At 38.7% G+C, this 18008-nt stretch overlaps 1 protein-coding gene across 2 annotated transcripts in view; it reads left to right on the top strand.

Annotated features, from left to right (window-relative positions):
- The window catches only part of spns2 (SPNS lysolipid transporter 2, sphingosine-1-phosphate), a 75661-nt gene extending 58016 nt beyond the window's left edge, over positions 1 to 17645 (top strand). The window contains exons 5-13 of one of the 2 annotated variants that reach the window (XM_056244673.1): positions 1394 to 1460; positions 4515 to 4657; positions 5580 to 5732; positions 5824 to 6013; positions 9238 to 9303; positions 9803 to 9901; positions 12797 to 12960; positions 15661 to 15700; positions 17544 to 17645. In XM_056244673.1, coding sequence (XP_056100648.1) covers positions 1394 to 1460; positions 4515 to 4657; positions 5580 to 5732; positions 5824 to 6013; positions 9238 to 9303; positions 9803 to 9901; positions 12797 to 12960; positions 15661 to 15700; positions 17544 to 17555 — 934 coding nt within the window. In that variant the 3' untranslated portion in view covers positions 17556 to 17645. The remainder of the gene's footprint in view (positions 1 to 1393; positions 1461 to 4514; positions 4658 to 5579; positions 5733 to 5823; positions 6014 to 9237; positions 9304 to 9802; positions 9902 to 12796; positions 12961 to 15660; positions 15701 to 17543) is intronic. The other variant, XM_056244681.1, reaches the window with a different exon arrangement.
- The last annotated feature ends 363 nt before the right edge of the window (positions 17646 to 18008 follow it).

An 18008-nucleotide genomic window follows, 5' to 3' on the forward strand; every position in this document is an offset into this window, starting at 1 on the left:
AGACAGACAGAGAGAGTGACTGAGAATGAGAATAATAATGAATCTGATGCTGAAAATATGGAGGAATACTTTCGACCTGAAATTGAGAACTGATGGAAAGAAAAACTGCGAGACACCCAATCAACTTTTTTTAAACAGACTATGACCAAGAGGAGAAAATTCATTCAACGGCCAATGACAGGCAGCACAGTCTCAAACCAGATAATCAGCATACAGATATAGTATACAGAGAGAATAGTTTACATGTGCTTCAGCCACACCGAGATCATAACAGGGCAATTATGAACTTTATCAGACTGTAAACAGGATGTAGAGCTAGGAGAGTTTGGTCTGCGTCTGAAGAGATATGACTCACAGATTCCTCAGATACCGACAGGGTTGAAATGATCCCACCTTGAGTGCTCGTCTTCCTCCTTTCCTTATATCACTCATGTCAGGCAGTCTTGCCTTAGAAGAACTTAAAGGAAAGTTCATGAGACACATGCCATATCCTACAGCATCAGACAGGGATTCTCAGAATTAGGTCATCTGAACCTTTGATGTTAGTATTTCACCACAGTCCCCAAATCCATCCAAAACCCAAAGCGACAGTGCGGGAAGCTGGTCTCTCTCCGAAGTCATCTCTCTTTCTCTTTCCCTCGGAGCTGATCTGTCATCATAAGCCCCTGAGTAATGCTAAGTGGTTGACTCTCTTATATTGCCAGAGGTGATGTTCAGAGTAAAGCCATTATAAGCGGCATTAGTATGCATGCTGAGTTCAGGCAGCCTAGCCAACGCATGAAAGTTTTAGGGTGCATGACACAGCTTTGGGTGGGAAAAACAGCCGGGGAGAGAAGAGAAAGACTGCAAAGAAAGTGAGAGGGACCAAGTGAATGAGACAGGCACATGGCAAAATAGCTTATAAAAAAAAAACGTATTAAACCACCCTAAGCTGGTCAGGCTGGTCTGGTTTGCTGGTTTTGGACATTGACCATCTACACTAATTGAAAACCAGTTTGGGCTTGCTGCTAGATCAGCTAGTCCAGTTTAAGACAATCTTGGGCAGGATGGAAGACCAGCTAGAGTAGCTTAGACCAGTGTTATTAAACTGGGAAAAAGATTAGGCTGAGAAATATACATTTATACATAAACATTTTAATTTCACCAGTTAGCACATTCATTTTGGATGCCCTAATATACTAAAACTTAAAAACTAGAACTCAAATTGAAAAACTAAATAAAAAAATAACTAACAATTATTACAATACAAACTATATTAAAATTTAAAACTAAAACTGGCTCAGTCCAGCTTAAATCAGCTTAGACCAGCAAACCAGCTGGAGAGCGGAAGTTTATGCCTAGAATATGATACGTTTGTTTGTGTATAATGACATGTTTTGCTCTCTCTCCGCAGCGGTCTTGGATACATCCTGGGATCCATTGCTAAAGACGCTGGAGGGGATTGGTACTGGGCACTGAGGGTAAGAGCTGTTGAAATGTTTCCTTGTGTTGTATCAATATTTTAGAGGAAGCACGCCCAACCTCCACAAATATACACCATTTCCTCTCGGCCTGGTCAAAAATATCCCTAAAACCCATGGCAGACAGGTGAATCCTGAAATACCTTCAGCCCGTCTCTTGAAAAAGCAACATAACATTCTTGCCCCCTTGAAGCCAGTGCAATGGGCACTGACAACCCAGCTAGCTCAAGTGCATTAATATAGCATTACCTCCAGCTCTCTCGGGTCCGCTCATACACGCTATCCGTGAGTAATGCAGTCTTCACAGTCTTTGTACTGCATAGGCCCAGGAGAAGAGGGGGCTCACTTACACAGACCCTTTTGTTGTAGGATATTCCTCAGTAGCCTTGATGTATTGCAATTTGCACTGCTAATACCAAAAGCCCAAAATCGAGCACCTTTTAATGCAGCTCAAATGACTAATTTATGAAATGATTGAGTGAGAGGAAGGGTAGTGGTCTGCAACTTTTGGGCAGCAAAAGAGAGAGAGAGAGCAAAAACAACTTTTCTGAGAAAGTGAGAGGCCTCTGAAGTGCTTTAGATTCCTGTCTTTCTTCCTTCATTAGCTCAGCGCAGTTTTATAACCAACTGCTTCTCTCGTTCAGTTCAAACTTTAACAGGTGGATGCTCAAGTTAGCAGGTGGGCTTCATTACTTGTTCCTTTCTCGGGGTCATAAAGAATCGACCGAGGGTTTTATCGTGAACTTGAATTAAACTTGTTGTATGGCTGCCTCTTAAAACTCCAGCGTGGTTCTGTTGTCGAGCTCTTAGGCCTGAAAGGAGACTTTAAGAGGAGCATTAAACCCTCTCATTCTTACAAAAACACCTCTGAACATGACAGTTATATGACCCTCAGGAACATAAATGGCTTTATTTGGTAGCTAGTTTATCGGAACGCTTTTGCAAACAGTAGCAGAGCTCCATTGTTTGAGCTCTTGGATGCAGTAAAACATTCCTTGAGGAGACAAAGCTCATGGTTTGGGGGACTATTAATCATCACTAGCACTTTAAATGAGTATAAAAACAACAGACAGATGAAAAGGGACTCCATATCGGCCATATCCTGCCCTGACAGGGGAAAAAACACTCCGTGCCACTTTCCGCTTGTTTTGCAGGCCCCTAAAGAACTCAATCGCCTTCCGTTCTCGAAGAGGGAGTGTGTTTTTTTGGAGTGGAGGATTATATCATAATTATTGAGAGCCATATCAATCTTCTGCAGGTCGAAGTGGGGAAATGCCAGGAGAAATAGCTCCTTGATCTCTCTTTCTTTGATTACACTCGGCCCAACTCTAACCTTGACAAGCACGAAAGAAGCTGCGCTAGCTTGAGATTAGCAGGAAAGGGCAACATCTGACAAAGTGCGAGACAAGAGTCAAAGTTCAAGATGACTGATCAACGCAGGCTTTGATATTAAACTAAACCAGAGAGGCAGGGAGGGATCTCCACAGTGTGACTGTTAGAAAATAGGTCCACTGCAAAGACCTTTTTTACGGCTGCTGGGTTTTCTAGTTACAGAGGGATAACAAGACCAAATCCAGGCTTTAGCGAGACACTGCAGCTCTGTATCAAAAGCACCGCAGTGCACACAGACACACATTCAGTCCACAGAATCACAGTATAGTGCAGGAAACAGCAGCATGTCAATGGGATGCAGTGATCTGTTTCACTCTCAGGCTATTTATAATGCTGAACACTACAAAAATAAAACATTCACAAATTTGTATAAATGTTTATAGATAATAATAAATATTTCTTATAATTATTCTCCAATATATTCTCAAACTTGTATTTGTAGAATGTCTCTTGAATTAAGTTATATTGCATATAATGTTGAAAACAGCTGTGCTGCTGAAAATATTTGTGGAAACCATGATACATTTTTTTCAGGATTCTTTAATGAACAGAAAGTTGAAAGGTACTGCATTTATTTGAAGCTCTGAAAAAAATCTTATAGACTACAAACTTTTAAACAGTAGTTTATAATTATTAAGATAGATTCAAGATTATATGTTCTTAATTTTGCTTATTCAATTGAATCTTGTTTTAATTTAATTTCTCTACCTGAAAATAAGACAAACAAACAGATCAGGAACTTTTTTGCAGTGCCGATGACTAAATCTTTACAAGAACTATATACATACCCATAAGACACAATTATGAGCAGAGCTTTGCTTTAATGTGCTATAAATGATCTCCAGGAGGATTGCGTCTGACAGACAGAATTGCTTTGGCTTTCACAAGCGACGGAGGCGCTTACGCTGCTTCCATGTGGGCGAGCGAACCAACAAACACACACACACACACACACACACACACACACATACTGCTGTGCTGTAGCCATCAGGAAGGATGATAAAAGAGATAATAGCTCATGGCCTGGTGGACCGCAGCTGCTCCCACACAAGGGAGAAAACTGAGAAAGAAAACGAGAGGATGGAGTAAAGAAACATCACCTAATAGAGTCCACTTCACACTGCAGTCTAGTACCTTGCCGGCACTACACACCCTAATGTGAATATAAATAAAACTAATCACAAAATACATAACACCACCATTATCGACTCAGCGAATAACTTGCTAGACCAAACAGGATGTGAGACAGTTTTTTATTGTTCAGCCCACAAGATTTTGTTTAACAGAGAGCACAGACTCACAGTAATACAAGCAAAAAATGTTTAGTCTAGTTAAGAGCACTGCACTTAAAAAAAATTAAGCAGCATTTTTGCTTTTTCCGAGTAAAAACATCTTCAATTTGAGTAAGAAAGCTTATATAAGATAATAAGACTTGATTTTTTTAGATTTATTCTTTAAAGAAAATGACAAATGGAGTAGAAAAAAAACCCAACATAATTGTTATTATAATAATTGGTATGTTATTACCGGAAAATGTCATAAAATAGTAAGTAATTTGCTTCTCTATTACATATCTATTGTTTTAAGCATGTTTAGATATTGTTCTGGAAAACAAGGCAATGTTAAACTCTGCAATATCATCTTTTTTTCTTCTGTCTCAAGGTTTCTCCAATGTTAGGTTTGACTGCTGGGTTCCTCATCCTCATCTTTATCCCTGAGCCGAAGAGAGGGAGTGCTGACCAGCTCACTGGACGGATAAAGACACGCACTTCCTGGCTCTGTGACATGAAAGCTCTTGCCAAAAAGTATGCCACTTTTTTTCCTATCCATCCCTCAAGAATGAAATGAACTTAATATTTAGGATTGGGTCGTACCAGATGCAATCATTAAATCAACCATTGAGTGAATATTGGACCCTCAATGTCTATTTTTACAGTCCTGCCTTCACCTGAACATGGTGACAGTTTATTGGAGTAGCTGGCATAGAATTTCAAGGGCCAAGTAGTCTCTGCTTATCCTGTGGTGTGACAACTCTAATTCAACTACATTTTAATTATATTCTATAATTTTAATTGATTGTATTTTTAAACACTGAGATTTTCCATTTATGAAATATTTACACAATATCTATTATCATCAATAACATGACCTAATTGTATATATTATATACGCATGTATTATTGCATGTATTTTTCACACCACTATACCAACCATCTTTGTTGTGGCTAAACTGACATCAAATGAATGTAGGCAATGGCCATATTATATGTCAACTACCCATATCACATTGGTTAACGTGATTTCACCAAGTAGAACATTTTACTAGATCAACATCGTTGTTGATCCTGGAACAACATTTCAATCAACCAATCAGATTTGAGGGATAGTTTTGTAGTTAATGTCAAGTTTACAATAAGGGTTAGGGGCTTTTACACTATTCTTATTCACCTATATTTTTCTACTGATTTTAGGGATAACTTATGGGTAGGGTTAGGTTTAGGGGTTGGGATAGGGTTAGGACTATGTTTTTGGACAGCAATGTTGTTCCAGGATCAACAATAGATGCTGATCCAGGAACATGTCTTACTTGGCAAAATCACAGCAACCACATACATTATGTCAGAAAGACATAAAGAGCAAAAATAACAGAAAAACAGGAAAGCCAAAAATGTCTGAATGAAAACTCAAGAATTATGCATGTTAATTCCTTTTCTTTCTGTTCCCTAGCCGTAGTTATGTATTCTCTTCTCTGGCATCGGCCGCAGTGTCATTTGCCACGGGGGCGTTTGGGATCTGGATCCCGCAGTACCTAGTCAGAGCTCAGGTGGTGCAGAAGACAGCAGTGAGCTGCACCTATCAACCCTGCAGCAGTAAAGACAGGTCAGAACACACACACACTCCGCTTGAAACCTAACGGTCAATCACAAGCGTTACAGTTTTGACAACTACTATGTTTCTCTCTCATCTCCAGTTTGATATTTGGGGCCATCACCTGCGTGACTGGGCTGTTGGGAGTAGTGATCGGCGCTGTGACCACACGGCTCTGTCGTCAGAAGACGGAGCGTGCTGACCCGCTGGTGTGTGCGGTCAGCATGTTGGGCTCTGCTATCTTCATCTGCCTAATCTTTGTTGTGGCCAAGAAAAGCATTGTGGGAGCATATGTAAGTAACTCTACTTTGTTTAGTCTCAGCTTACTTCACAGGTCTACACTGTAAAAATGGACTTTTTAATTAGTTATAAATTAGTCTTTTGGATTTGTTTTCCAGTAAAACATGTGTGTGTGTACTTGAAAAACAACAGAATAGAATAGAATAGAATAGAATAGAATAGAATAGAATAGAATAGAATAGAATAGAATAGAATAGAATAGAAACAAAACTCTATTTGGCTTCTCCACTCATAATCAATCAATCAATAAATAATACAATTATTCTAAGATATTAAGATTAAGACTAAGATTAAAAATAATATTAATACTCATTACATTCACTAAGGTGAATTCAGGGTGATTGGGACACATTTTGCAATTGAGATGACTTGGAAAAAGTGTCTCAACTCAATCAACCTGAATTCACGCCTATATGATGAATTACACTTGATCTATTGTTGCAATATTATGACACTTCACGTAAATAGCTCATATTATATTGGTTGCCATAGAATTGTGGTGTAAAGACTGAGATTGTCTCCTGAATTGCTTCTTAACACGGTGGCCTGAATATCTCTAGTACAGCTCCCTTCTGACTATCCTTGTATTACAATGAGTACTTTCAGTCAAAGTCAAATAAGGTCACATCTATTCAGAGTTCAATATAAGGCTTTAAACGATATAAAGTCTGTTGCATTCAGTGGGTTTAACAGCCATAGTTGCTTGGCAGGGTTGTTAGGTTCAAACCCAATACTAAAAGAATAAGAGCAACAGGCACTGCGTACTTATTTAATTGGCATGTAAAGCAGGAAAAGGGAGCAGTTTTCACAGTTACGGCTAAGAAACAATAGACTGTGGCATTTGTGAGTCACTAATGGAGAAAGAGTTATGCTGCATTAGAAAACAAAGAAAAAAATTCTACCAGGTCATACTTGTTCTTCTAACAAAAAACAATCAGGTCAGAACAAAATGCTGGATGCTCCCTGAAGGGCCAAACCAGACTGGGAATCTCATAAGTGTTTATGATGAGAAGTCTGATGAGAAAGTATTTTTAGGGACTGCTTGTCTTTCCCATGGACAAAAGAACCTAGTACACCATGATAACGCCATCTCTCTGGTGTTATGTTTGAGAAACTCTAAGCTTGCTCAACGTTTGCCACCTTATCTTAACTATGAAAGACTCACTAACTGTACCCTCAACCGACCTGGTTTTGCAACCACTTGTTCCTTTGTTAAAAGTTGTGATGACTTTAAGGACTATAAAAGCAAACGGTATGACCTGGGGTCTCATGGACTCATACCAATCTTGAGTTGGATCTTGATCTATAAGTCTATAAGACAAGAACAACAATTTATAGAATAAAATATAACTAAAATCCAATTAAAAATGTACACTGCCGTTCAAAAGTTTGGGTTCAGTACGTTTAAAAAAGAAGAAGAAATTAATACTTTTATTCAGCAATGATGTATTAAATTGATCAAAAGTGACAGTAAACGTATTTATAATGTTTAAAAAGATTTCTATTTCAAATAATCCCTGTACTTTATATTAATCAAAGAATCATCAATCCTCCTTTAATTAAGCAGCAAAACTGTTAATAATAATACTGTCAACATTGATAATAATAATAAATGTTTATTGAGCAGCAAATCATCATATAAGAATGATATCTGAAGGATCATGTGACACTGAAGAAAAATTAAATTTTAAAATATATTTAATCAGAAACCTTTTTTTAAAATGTGATATTTCACAATATTACTGTTTTTACTGTATTTTTTTAATCAAATAAATACAGTCTTGTCGAGCAATCTTACCGACCCTAAACTTTTGAACAGTAGTGTATATTGTCATTTCAAAATATATTAGTTGTATCACTAAACTCTTAGAAAACAGAAACTTTTTATTATTTAAAATTCAAATGGAATATCACTGTAATTGGAAAATGTGAAAATGGAAAAGTGTATTTCTGTCAGTCTAGCTGAGATTTATATTTATAGAAATGAATGACACATCATTTAGACCACAGGCCCTCAAGCCATCTTGTCAAACAGGTAACATGACAGTGGCAGCCAGCACCCCATGTAAAGACATGAGCACCCCTTCAATCACCTGCCACAAGGCTTCTGTAATTACATCCAAATGTAGCATACGAAAAACAAGGAATCCAAAACTTTAAGGAGGGAAAATATCTGGAGTGAGAAAATTTGATAGTGACAGATGTGCAGTCTGAGAATGTGACAGCACGCTGGAGCTCTGTCAGGGTCTGTTCCAGCAGGGACAGCTGCTGTCTCATCAGCACGTTGGCTGATCACAATTCAGTCCTGAACCAGAGTCCTGCAGGGCTTTACAGTTTTAGCCTGTCTGTCCGTCACGCTGTCTGAGCCTCAAGTCACTTCGGGACAGAGTTTCATACATGTCCAAACATGCGCACACTTTCATGCTTTCATTTCCTCACCTTCTATTCAGATATTCTCTCACACTGACATCTAAATGGAAGGTTCTAGACCCACAAACTAAAAAAAATGACACCCTGAGGTCATCTCTCTGTCAGCCCTGCTCAACATATCTCTGAGACCAACACAAGATCCTGTCAAAATCAGAACAGCCACTTGAATGATCAAACTCCCTTGCAACCCACAGTTCTCCACACAATCCTGTCTGGTTTGACCCCGGCAGCTGCCGTCAGTCGTATTCTGGCCTCAGAGTTGTGGAGAGACCATCTACACTCTGTCAAGTCGCTAAGATTAGTGGAGATATTCAATGCTCAGTCTGCCATAAGCACCTTGGAAATCCAGACTAGGCACTGTGGGATATCAGTTAATTTATGTGGGAATGCTTAAATCAGTTAGTCTGTTCTCATGGGATTGCACAAATCTGTTGTGATAACTTGTTAAATGTGACACGGTTTCAGCCGCCAGACATTTTGAGTTCCACTCTAGTTTAATGCTAACCGCTTGTCTCTTTTTTACGGTTTGGAGCACAACATGGTCCTGTTGCCCTCAAATCAAAAATGACATGTAACCACAGTGTAATGACATGTTTTCATATTCCACAACATTTAGTAGTTTTTCTTTTATTTAGTATATGAGCCGGGTTAATTTAGTCTTTGACCAAATGCAAACGCTGGTGTGTGTGTGCGTGTAGATGGTAGAGTAACTTTTCATTTTAAAGAATGAAATATAATTGACCTTTCCTTTTCTATTTTTCCCCCCTCGCTCTCTTTTTCTCCTCAGATCTGCATTTTCATCGGAGAGACGCTGCTCTTTTTGAACTGGGCCATTACAGCGGACATTTTAATGGTTTGTATTGAAAGCCTGTATTTATCTGCTGGGTCGAGTGGAAACTTTAAAGCCTTTAACTGTAAGAAAATTGTCATCTTCTCGGGCTAGTTTCTTATTTTGAATGGTGGGCTGCATGACTACGAGGTTTGGTATAGCCTGGGTGGGGCCCAAGACAAAATTGCTGCTTTTGATTGCACTTAATGGAAATGCCACTCATGGAAAATAAAACGGAATAACATTTTCAGTTTGGATGTTTTTGTGTGAAGGAAGTTAGTGAGTTAGAGAAGAGAGGAGCTGTAAACAGAGTGCATGTAAGGTAGATTTAGAGATTTAGCAAGAAAAGCTGTCATGAGTCAGCTACGGTCTTACTGCATACTTAAACTCCAGTCAGCCTAGGTCAGTGTAAAGCGCTCTGACAGTGTCTGTTTAAGTGAGCACTCATGGTACTTTTGTTTTCCTGTTTTGTTTTCATGTGATTCTCACTGCTGTTTTCCTATCACCTCTTTTCTTTCTCCAGTATGTTGTCATACCGACCAGAAGAGCCACTGCTGTTGCCTTCCAGGGTTTCACGTCACATTTACTAGGGGATGCTGGGAGCCCGTACCTCATTGGCCTGGTAAGGATGTCTCACACACAGGGCAGTGAACTGCAGTGCTTCCTGCTACAAGTATATACTGTTCAGTATTGAGTATTTGGTGTGTAGGGACAGTGCTTTTTTTTGTTTTTTTTCACAATGGCAGAATTACATTACACAAAAGCCCTCTGAAGGTTTCCCATTCTTCCTGATCTGCGTTTCTTTCCAGTAATACCTTTCCTCGGGAGACATTATGTTGGTATATATGCCAGTCATCAGCTCATTCAAGGCTACATTCATCTCAAGTGTTCCCTTCGGTCTCCTAAACACTTGTGTGCAACAATAAGCTACGCCGCCTTGTGCCGTGTGACATTTTGCTCTATGATTTTGTACGCTGACCCTGGCTCCATCTCCCTTTTCCTATTTCCACTCTTGTTCATGTTAACAAAACAAAGGCAAACCGATCACAGTGCAGCATAAATTCATCATTCTTCTTAACTCCGGAAAAAGCACGCTGTGGTTCCTAGACTTCCGACTCCTGTAGACATTCCTGGCATTCCGAACAGGAGTCACTGGAGTTGATCCAAGCTAAACAGTAACTCCTGTGCGTGCTTTTGACAGGTTCAGAGCCCCATGTCATGTAGGGCTCAGGGTTCAGACCCATTGTTCATTTATTCCAGTATCACTTTCAACCTCTTACAACAAAAGTGCATTTGCAGTGTGTTTGCTCTTTATCTATCTCCCACATACACATCAATATTCTGCAAGAGTGTGTCATAAGCACACAGCAGGAGGTAAGAAGTGTGTCTAATCTGCCTCTATATTGTTTATATGATTTGTATCGCTCCATCATTTGGTATTTGAACCACATGTCTTGCACATTATTGATTTAATGGCTTGACATAGAAAGTTCAAAGAACAGCATTTGTTTGAAATAGAAATATTTTATACCATTACATGTCACTTTTGATTCATTTACTGTAATGCATCCTTGCTTAATAAAAATATAAATTCTTCTTACTGACCCCAAACTATTGAATAGCCATGTATATTTGATCAAGTTTATGCATTTTATCAAGTTCCCTTTTGTACTGGATAAAAGTGTATGCTACATGAATAAGTGTAAATTCAAGCGGAATTAACTCCATGATATTGCTGTTGCTGTGCTGTTAAGCTACACGAATGATAAAAGTTCACTCAAGTCACAGTGTTTGCAACCCACCACATTCCATCTGCTCAAAATGCCCTACCTGTGGACAGACAGCTGGGCAGTGTGGTTATAATGCTCTCTGTGAATACAATGATCTTCTCAGTTACCTCTAAGATAGTGGGTACAGGAAGTGTGTGGGCATTCTGGCCTGTCAAATCCAGCAATGTAGGGCCGAGTCATGCATCAACAGTTACTTGATAATTTCACTCCGGAGGTCTGGCAAGCTAGTGTGATGGTGGCTGTGACGTACTTCTGTCGTAAAAAAAAAAATAAGAACAGTTTTTAGAGAAAAACCACGTGAACTTTAAAACTGGGCAGTGACACTATAGTTTTTCCAGACATTATACATGTGGCAGGCAGACAACACTTTCCTCTAAAAAGTGAACAATATGTGCACTAGACCTGTGAATGAATAACATTTCCTAAATACCTGGTAATGCTCCATTTCACTCTAACTGATGTAAAAACATGCATAGTACCTGTGAGTGAATCTATACCCTTAGGCATATTGGGTGGTGTAATTATCTATGAAAGGCTATCAGCCGCAATCTACCATCTATTTTTCCGCAACCAAACCTCATTAGATACGCACCACAAATGTTCAACTTCAGCCCTATTTTTTAGCAGTAGAAATAGTTCAACATTAAACAAAAACGTTGGCATCATAAAAACTGAGATATACACATATACAGGAGTGTGGTCTGAACACACACACACACACACACAGACAGACCTCACTGTCAGCACCCACTCATACACCTTTTAGTGTCAGCATTACCCGACTCATGAGACTTGCACACTAGTGCTGATGCTAACAGATTAGCCATGCTAAAGTGAGTCAGATGAGGAGCCTTGCTAAACATCATTTTAATGCTGTTGTCAGTGTCTTTATGTCAAAATGTACATCTTTTGCTTTATTTTGTAATAATATAATACACTAGAATGGCTAGAACAAAGCATTAGCACTAGAAACATCCCTTTGGTTTTTGTTCACAGGTCTGTTAGTTATAATAATAATGACAATTTGTTACATTTATATAGCGCTTTTTTGGGTACTCAAAGCGCTTTACATAGAAGGTTATAAAATTATGTATAAAATGGTATAAATGTTTTATGTTATAAAATAGTGGGTTTTGTCCTAAAGTTGAGTTTTGTGTTCTTTAGTCCATATGCTAGTTTGCTCATAGGAGTTGACTAAATTAATTTTTAGCAGAATGATTAAAATGATCTTCCAGGAAAATGGAACAAAAATATTCCTGACTCATTCATCCTGCACTACACTATTTTTACTATTTCTTTACAATCAAATGCAATGACAATATCCCTCTCTAATATTACATAGGAAATATGTCATGTGGTCTTTAACATTAAGAAACAGTTGCTGACTACAGACTGAGTGAATCTTGAGGGAACAAGCAGCATAAAATGTAATTAGATTATGATAAATTGAAACATAAACAAAATGCCTCCTTGACTGAATCAATAGTTTAATTAATTATAATTGTCTTTTTATAGATTTATTGACTTACTATTGAACAGATTCCAATAGCTTAAGACATGTTAACACAAGGATTAAGTGTTCACCCAGTAACTGATTGACAGCACAGCTCTTGAAGACAATATTAGGAAGTTAATTATTGCATTAATGTCGCTGATGGCTCACAGCAGACTTTTCCTTTGTTTGCTAATGAGTTCTCTTTTGTTTGTGTCTCTATGTGTTCCTACAGATATCAGACTCCCTGCAGCAGAGCTACGCTACGTCAGCTTTATGGCAGTTCCTGAGCTTGGGATATGCCCTCATGCTCTGTCCATTTGTCATCGTTCTGGGGGGGATTTTCTTCCTCGCCACCGCCCTGTTCTTCCTCGACGATCGTGACAAAGCCGAGAAACAGTGAGTGCCTAAGCCTCATAACCTTGATAGCTAACAGTAATTCAGTCTAATCTTTTAAATCATTGTTCTAATGACATCGAGGTGCTTCCGTTTCAAGGGTCCTCACTTTACATTCCTAAATGGGACTATCATTTCTCATTTCCTCCACTGACAATGACAATCCGGAGAATAGCGGTTGCCATGGTGATTTTGGTAGCCTTGGCCATTTTTGTGTGCCTGGTGAATAGCCTCAGGTGGATAGTTAATTCGTGAGGATGAACGAGCTGGATAGATGGACAGAGATCTAGATGTATTCTCAAACAAAGACACTCTGCATAAGTGATTTGCCAAGGGGGAAATGACACATCACATGGACTACAGATGACCTTTAGAAGATCAATTGCTTCCCTTACTCAAATCATTAAAACCCGTTATAAGAGAAATTTCAATATATATGTTATTTCAGTACACCAGCATTGGGCCAAGACAAGCTAAGCAAGTTTATGAATATAGCATTTAGAGGAAGTGTTTGCAAGCCTTTGTCCAGTAAAAACAGTCATGGCGACATGAGAGGAACTGAACATCAAATAAACCTCAAAGTTGTCTTCTGCCATTCAAGCAACCCAGACATGTAATTGCATTTTAACATGTCATACATAAGCCATTATGAGACACTATATGTTTATAGTATATATGCCCTATGTATATTTACACATAGACATTTTAAAACAGACCTTTATTATAAACATTAGCTGGTTTGGTCATGGAAGAGTCCCATTCCCTTAAAAGGTAAAGACAAACATGATACTCAAACTTTGCGACTCACTTTCCTTTTTTGCGGCCGTCTTTTATCAAGTGGATTTCCTGTGTGTGTTGCCACTCAAAAATGACTTCCTTCCTGTCTGCTTGAGGACATTTTTAGGCAGGGTGGTATGTTGGGTTTCTGCGGAAGATCTTCCCACGATAGGTCTTAGAGACGGCTAAGGAGGTTGACTTTTCTTCTTGTCTCGCCATCTATTACAACAGGCAGATTAATCATTATAGTCATCTTCCACAAGGAGCTACTCAACAAGATTATTTAATGTTCTTTTACCTGCTATATATCATAAGTAGTGGAATACAAATAGTGTACTTGAAACCAGAGATACAGGTCTTGAATAAATCAATCTTAACGATGAATAAATCTCAACTAAAAATGCAGTGACCATGTTCAAAAGTGTAGCATCAAACAGAATAATAGCCTATATAACTGACACTTTTCTATGTAGGTTTCCCTAAACACTTCTTACTTTTGCTGTTGGTCAGTCAAACAGATATCTCTGCCCAAAACTCACACAATTGGTTGAGCCAATCTTACTGGTCGGACGCTCAAATAAACAGAGCAATGTTTTGAAGCACCACAGTGTTTTTTTCAGGGAAATAAACCTATAAATGACTTACTTATACTTATCCCTGCATATTAAAATAGGATAAAGGAAAGTATTTTAACATTCTAAAACTAAAAACATCACTTCAGATGTAAAATAAATGACAAAAAATCGTAACTTTTAAGTTTAAATTTAAAGGTGATTTTTTTTTTTTTTTTTTTATCATATTTATTCTAGAGTAAATATAGCAAGTGAAGGTGTATCCTTAAAGACATTCAAAGCAGTTGACTCCCACAGTGGATTGTAGATTATACAGGAGTTTTACCACACCTTATGTAGCCATTATGGTTTAAAATAGCCACTGAATTGCATTTGCAGCTATATATGCCATGTAAAAGCAGAAGCTACAGATTAAAGCACTTATGTTTGTGGATGCAGCATAATATTCTTATATCCAGCCGTCATGAGCCTGTGCATTTATTCATTAAACATTTCCAACCAATACTCTTGCATAACACCCTTCTCACTGTTTTTCATAAGCATTGCATCATCATCACGAGGTTCAATCGAGCCTAAAAATAGCATTTTAACTGTGCTGTTTCAGGCTCAGTAGTTCTTTATTCATAAATATCTTGTTACTTCAATGTAGCATACTCGTTTGTCTTCCTCTATTTATAGATGCAACATACAAAATGAAAGGCGTTCACTGGAACGGAGGAATATATATTGAGCTTGAAGAGTACTTTATTTCTAGGTTGTTAGCTGTTTTGGGCTGAGGGGGAGCCATTTATAGCGCAGGGGAAAACACCGTGCACATAGGCAGCCATACAAAATACAAACACATGCATTTGTCTCATATCTTTTGCTGCCTGGCGTCAGTTGGCATAGTGTCCATGGGGATGTACTGAAGATATAAGCATCCCTGAACTGTGTGTTAAAGCACATGCAGCCTGTAGGGAAGACAATCACACTGCCATGAAGTGTCCCCATTGAGATTTCCAATAGAGTGAAAGAAGTTACAAGTAAGCAGTATTAGGATATCGTTTAACAGGACTGAAAAAAAAGTATTTCCAACCAATTTTTAGAAATCAAAATATCCAATCATAGTTACCATGTTAACTTTGACAACCCTACGAAGTACATTAAAGGGTTAGTTCACCCAAAAATAAAATTACTCACACTCATGTCATTCCAAACCCATAAGACTTTTGTTCATCTTCCGAAACACAAATGAAGATATTTTGTTCATGTGAGATCCTGCTCATGTGAGTGTACAATTATGAAAAACATTGCACAAATATCTACTCAATCTTTCCCTCATTATTCTGTTTCTTTTTTCCCTTTAATTTTCCAGCAGAGTAAACCAGCTTTCCCGGCCGCCGTCCACAGTTAAGGTAAGACCTCAAATTCCTGCAAGCCTCCAACAAATAGAATAGAATAGAATAGAATAGAATAGAATAGAATAGAATAGAATAGAATAGAATAGAATAGAATAGAATAGAATAGAATAGAATAGACTGGGTGAGGTTATTTTAATCAGTTAATAATCTCAAATTTGGCTCCTCTTCAAACCTCTGTTCCTGCCCCTTTCCCCTCTTTCTCTTATCAGCCTCTCACACACTGTTATGAGCCTGTTTGTATAATTACCATGATTTTGTATGCCCTAAAAGAACGGCAAGGCATCAAAAGAAAGAGAAAGAAAACAACATCGGGAAAAAGGTTTCTCTGGTTGCCAGTTTTTTAGGTGGAGGACAATGTGAGTGGGAGCAGTACACTAAAAATAACTAGTGCCCCAAATATTCGATTGAGAGGGCGGATTGTGACCGTTAAATGTGGTAATGTATTTTTGTAATGCAGACAGGCTGTCCCAAGTTAGTTGTCCTACTCTTCTACTACACCCTCCACATTCTAATTAGCAAAACTACTGCTCCTTATTAGGTTAACAGCTTAAACAGGCTGAAGTTTAACAGGAAATCAATAAGATATCTCTGGTTGGACGAAGCGCAAACCATGGCCCTGAGGGTTAGCCTGTCAGAGGCACATACATTAGCATAAATGAGCATGTGATGACAAGACATATTGCCTCAGTCACTTATATAAATGGGAAAAGTTCTCTAATCAATAGGGGTCAAAGCACAAAGTGGAGAGGGAACCGCAGAGTTACATAACAGACGGACACCCACACACGCGTTATTAGAAAAGGAATTACGAGGAGGCACGGTGATGTGACAGCTGGAGTGGGAGTACGGGAAAAATCACTATTGTGACATTAGCCTTGATGAAGGCAGAAGATTTCAGACAGGAAGGGCCTGCAACCAATGTAAAGAGAAGATAGTAGAGAGAGCAAATGAGAGATGAAAGAGAAAGAAATGGACCATTGCCCTTGGATTATATAGCAGATGGAGGATGTGCTAAACACTTAAGAGATCTTGCATAGTGTGCTTAAATCTAGTGGACAGATAGTAGATGATACAACAAAATGGAGAGTCTTTTCAATAAAAAGCTTGTCTTTCCTTTTAGAGAACATCTGCTAATCACTAATAACAAAACCAGATATGTCTTTCAACCATTCACCCTTTAGGCAGAGTTTAACATGGTTGGATTTCCTTAATACATAATCTATTCAAAATGAACTGAGAGTTATGTGCAATACTGTTTAAAAGTATATATATAAAAAAAAAGAAGAATAATACAGTAAAAACAATGATTTGTTTAACAGTAGAGGAGCTTCTAGGCCAGATTATTTGTGGCATAATGATAGACAAATCCCAAGCAGGACCCTGGATGCTCTGTAAACATCAGTGATGTGATTATCTAAGCATAATACTCTAGTATTTTTTAAAAATTGTTACGTTGCATCAGCCAAATATCATCTTAGAGTTCTGTTCTCTGCATTTCCTCATGCTACCATAATAAATTGAGACTAAATAAATAATTGTCAAGTTTGTGACAGACACATATTGGGGTGTCAGTGGGGCAGCTGTGTGAAGCTTACAGAGCTGAGAAGAAGCTCTGGTTGTAGTGTGTGTGTGTGTGTGTGTGTGTGTGTGTGGGGGGGGGGGGTTGTTTACCTCACCAGCAGCACCAGACAGATGGCTCACTGGGTGCTGAGTTATAATAATTAAAATGAAACATCCTGTAGGGAACCCAGAGACTAGGATGTTATTGCTCCAAATTTTATTCAACAACTACGAACAGCCAGAGACTGACACCTCTTTCTCTTTTTCATTCCCTCAGGTTACCAAATGAGAATCCGCTGCTGCAATGAAGAAAAAGTGGAATGAAAATATGGGAAGGTGGAGGGAAAAACAGAAGGAATAAAACTTGCAGCTAACTTTCTATATGCACACTCAGCATACTCTAAGATTACCGCTATCATCGTCATCTCTGCTTTTTCGCTCCATTCTGTGAAGGCCATTCTGAATTCGAGTCGCACCTTGCTTGCCCCGGTAAACCTTCAGCTGGCAAGAGGTCAGCCAATCAGCAGCTGGTGTGCAGCTATTAATGATGTATATAAAGAGCCATGTGGGCTCCGGTGGGTGTTTAGATGAGGGTGCGCTAGCGCGCTCTGTGCCATACTACTGAACACAGCACGGACACACACTCCCGTCCTGTCACGCTGCCTGTCGATCTGCACCAAGTGCCATAACATCACATTCCTAATGGGGACCAGTACCAATGATGCTCACAGCTAACAGGGGC

Source organism: Rhinichthys klamathensis, unplaced genomic scaffold (genome assembly GCF_029890125.1).
Source record: "Rhinichthys klamathensis goyatoka isolate OS25496 unplaced genomic scaffold, OSU_Roscu_1.1 h1tg000028l_1, whole genome shotgun sequence".
Classification (NCBI taxonomy): Eukaryota; Metazoa; Chordata; class Actinopteri; order Cypriniformes; family Leuciscidae; genus Rhinichthys; species Rhinichthys klamathensis.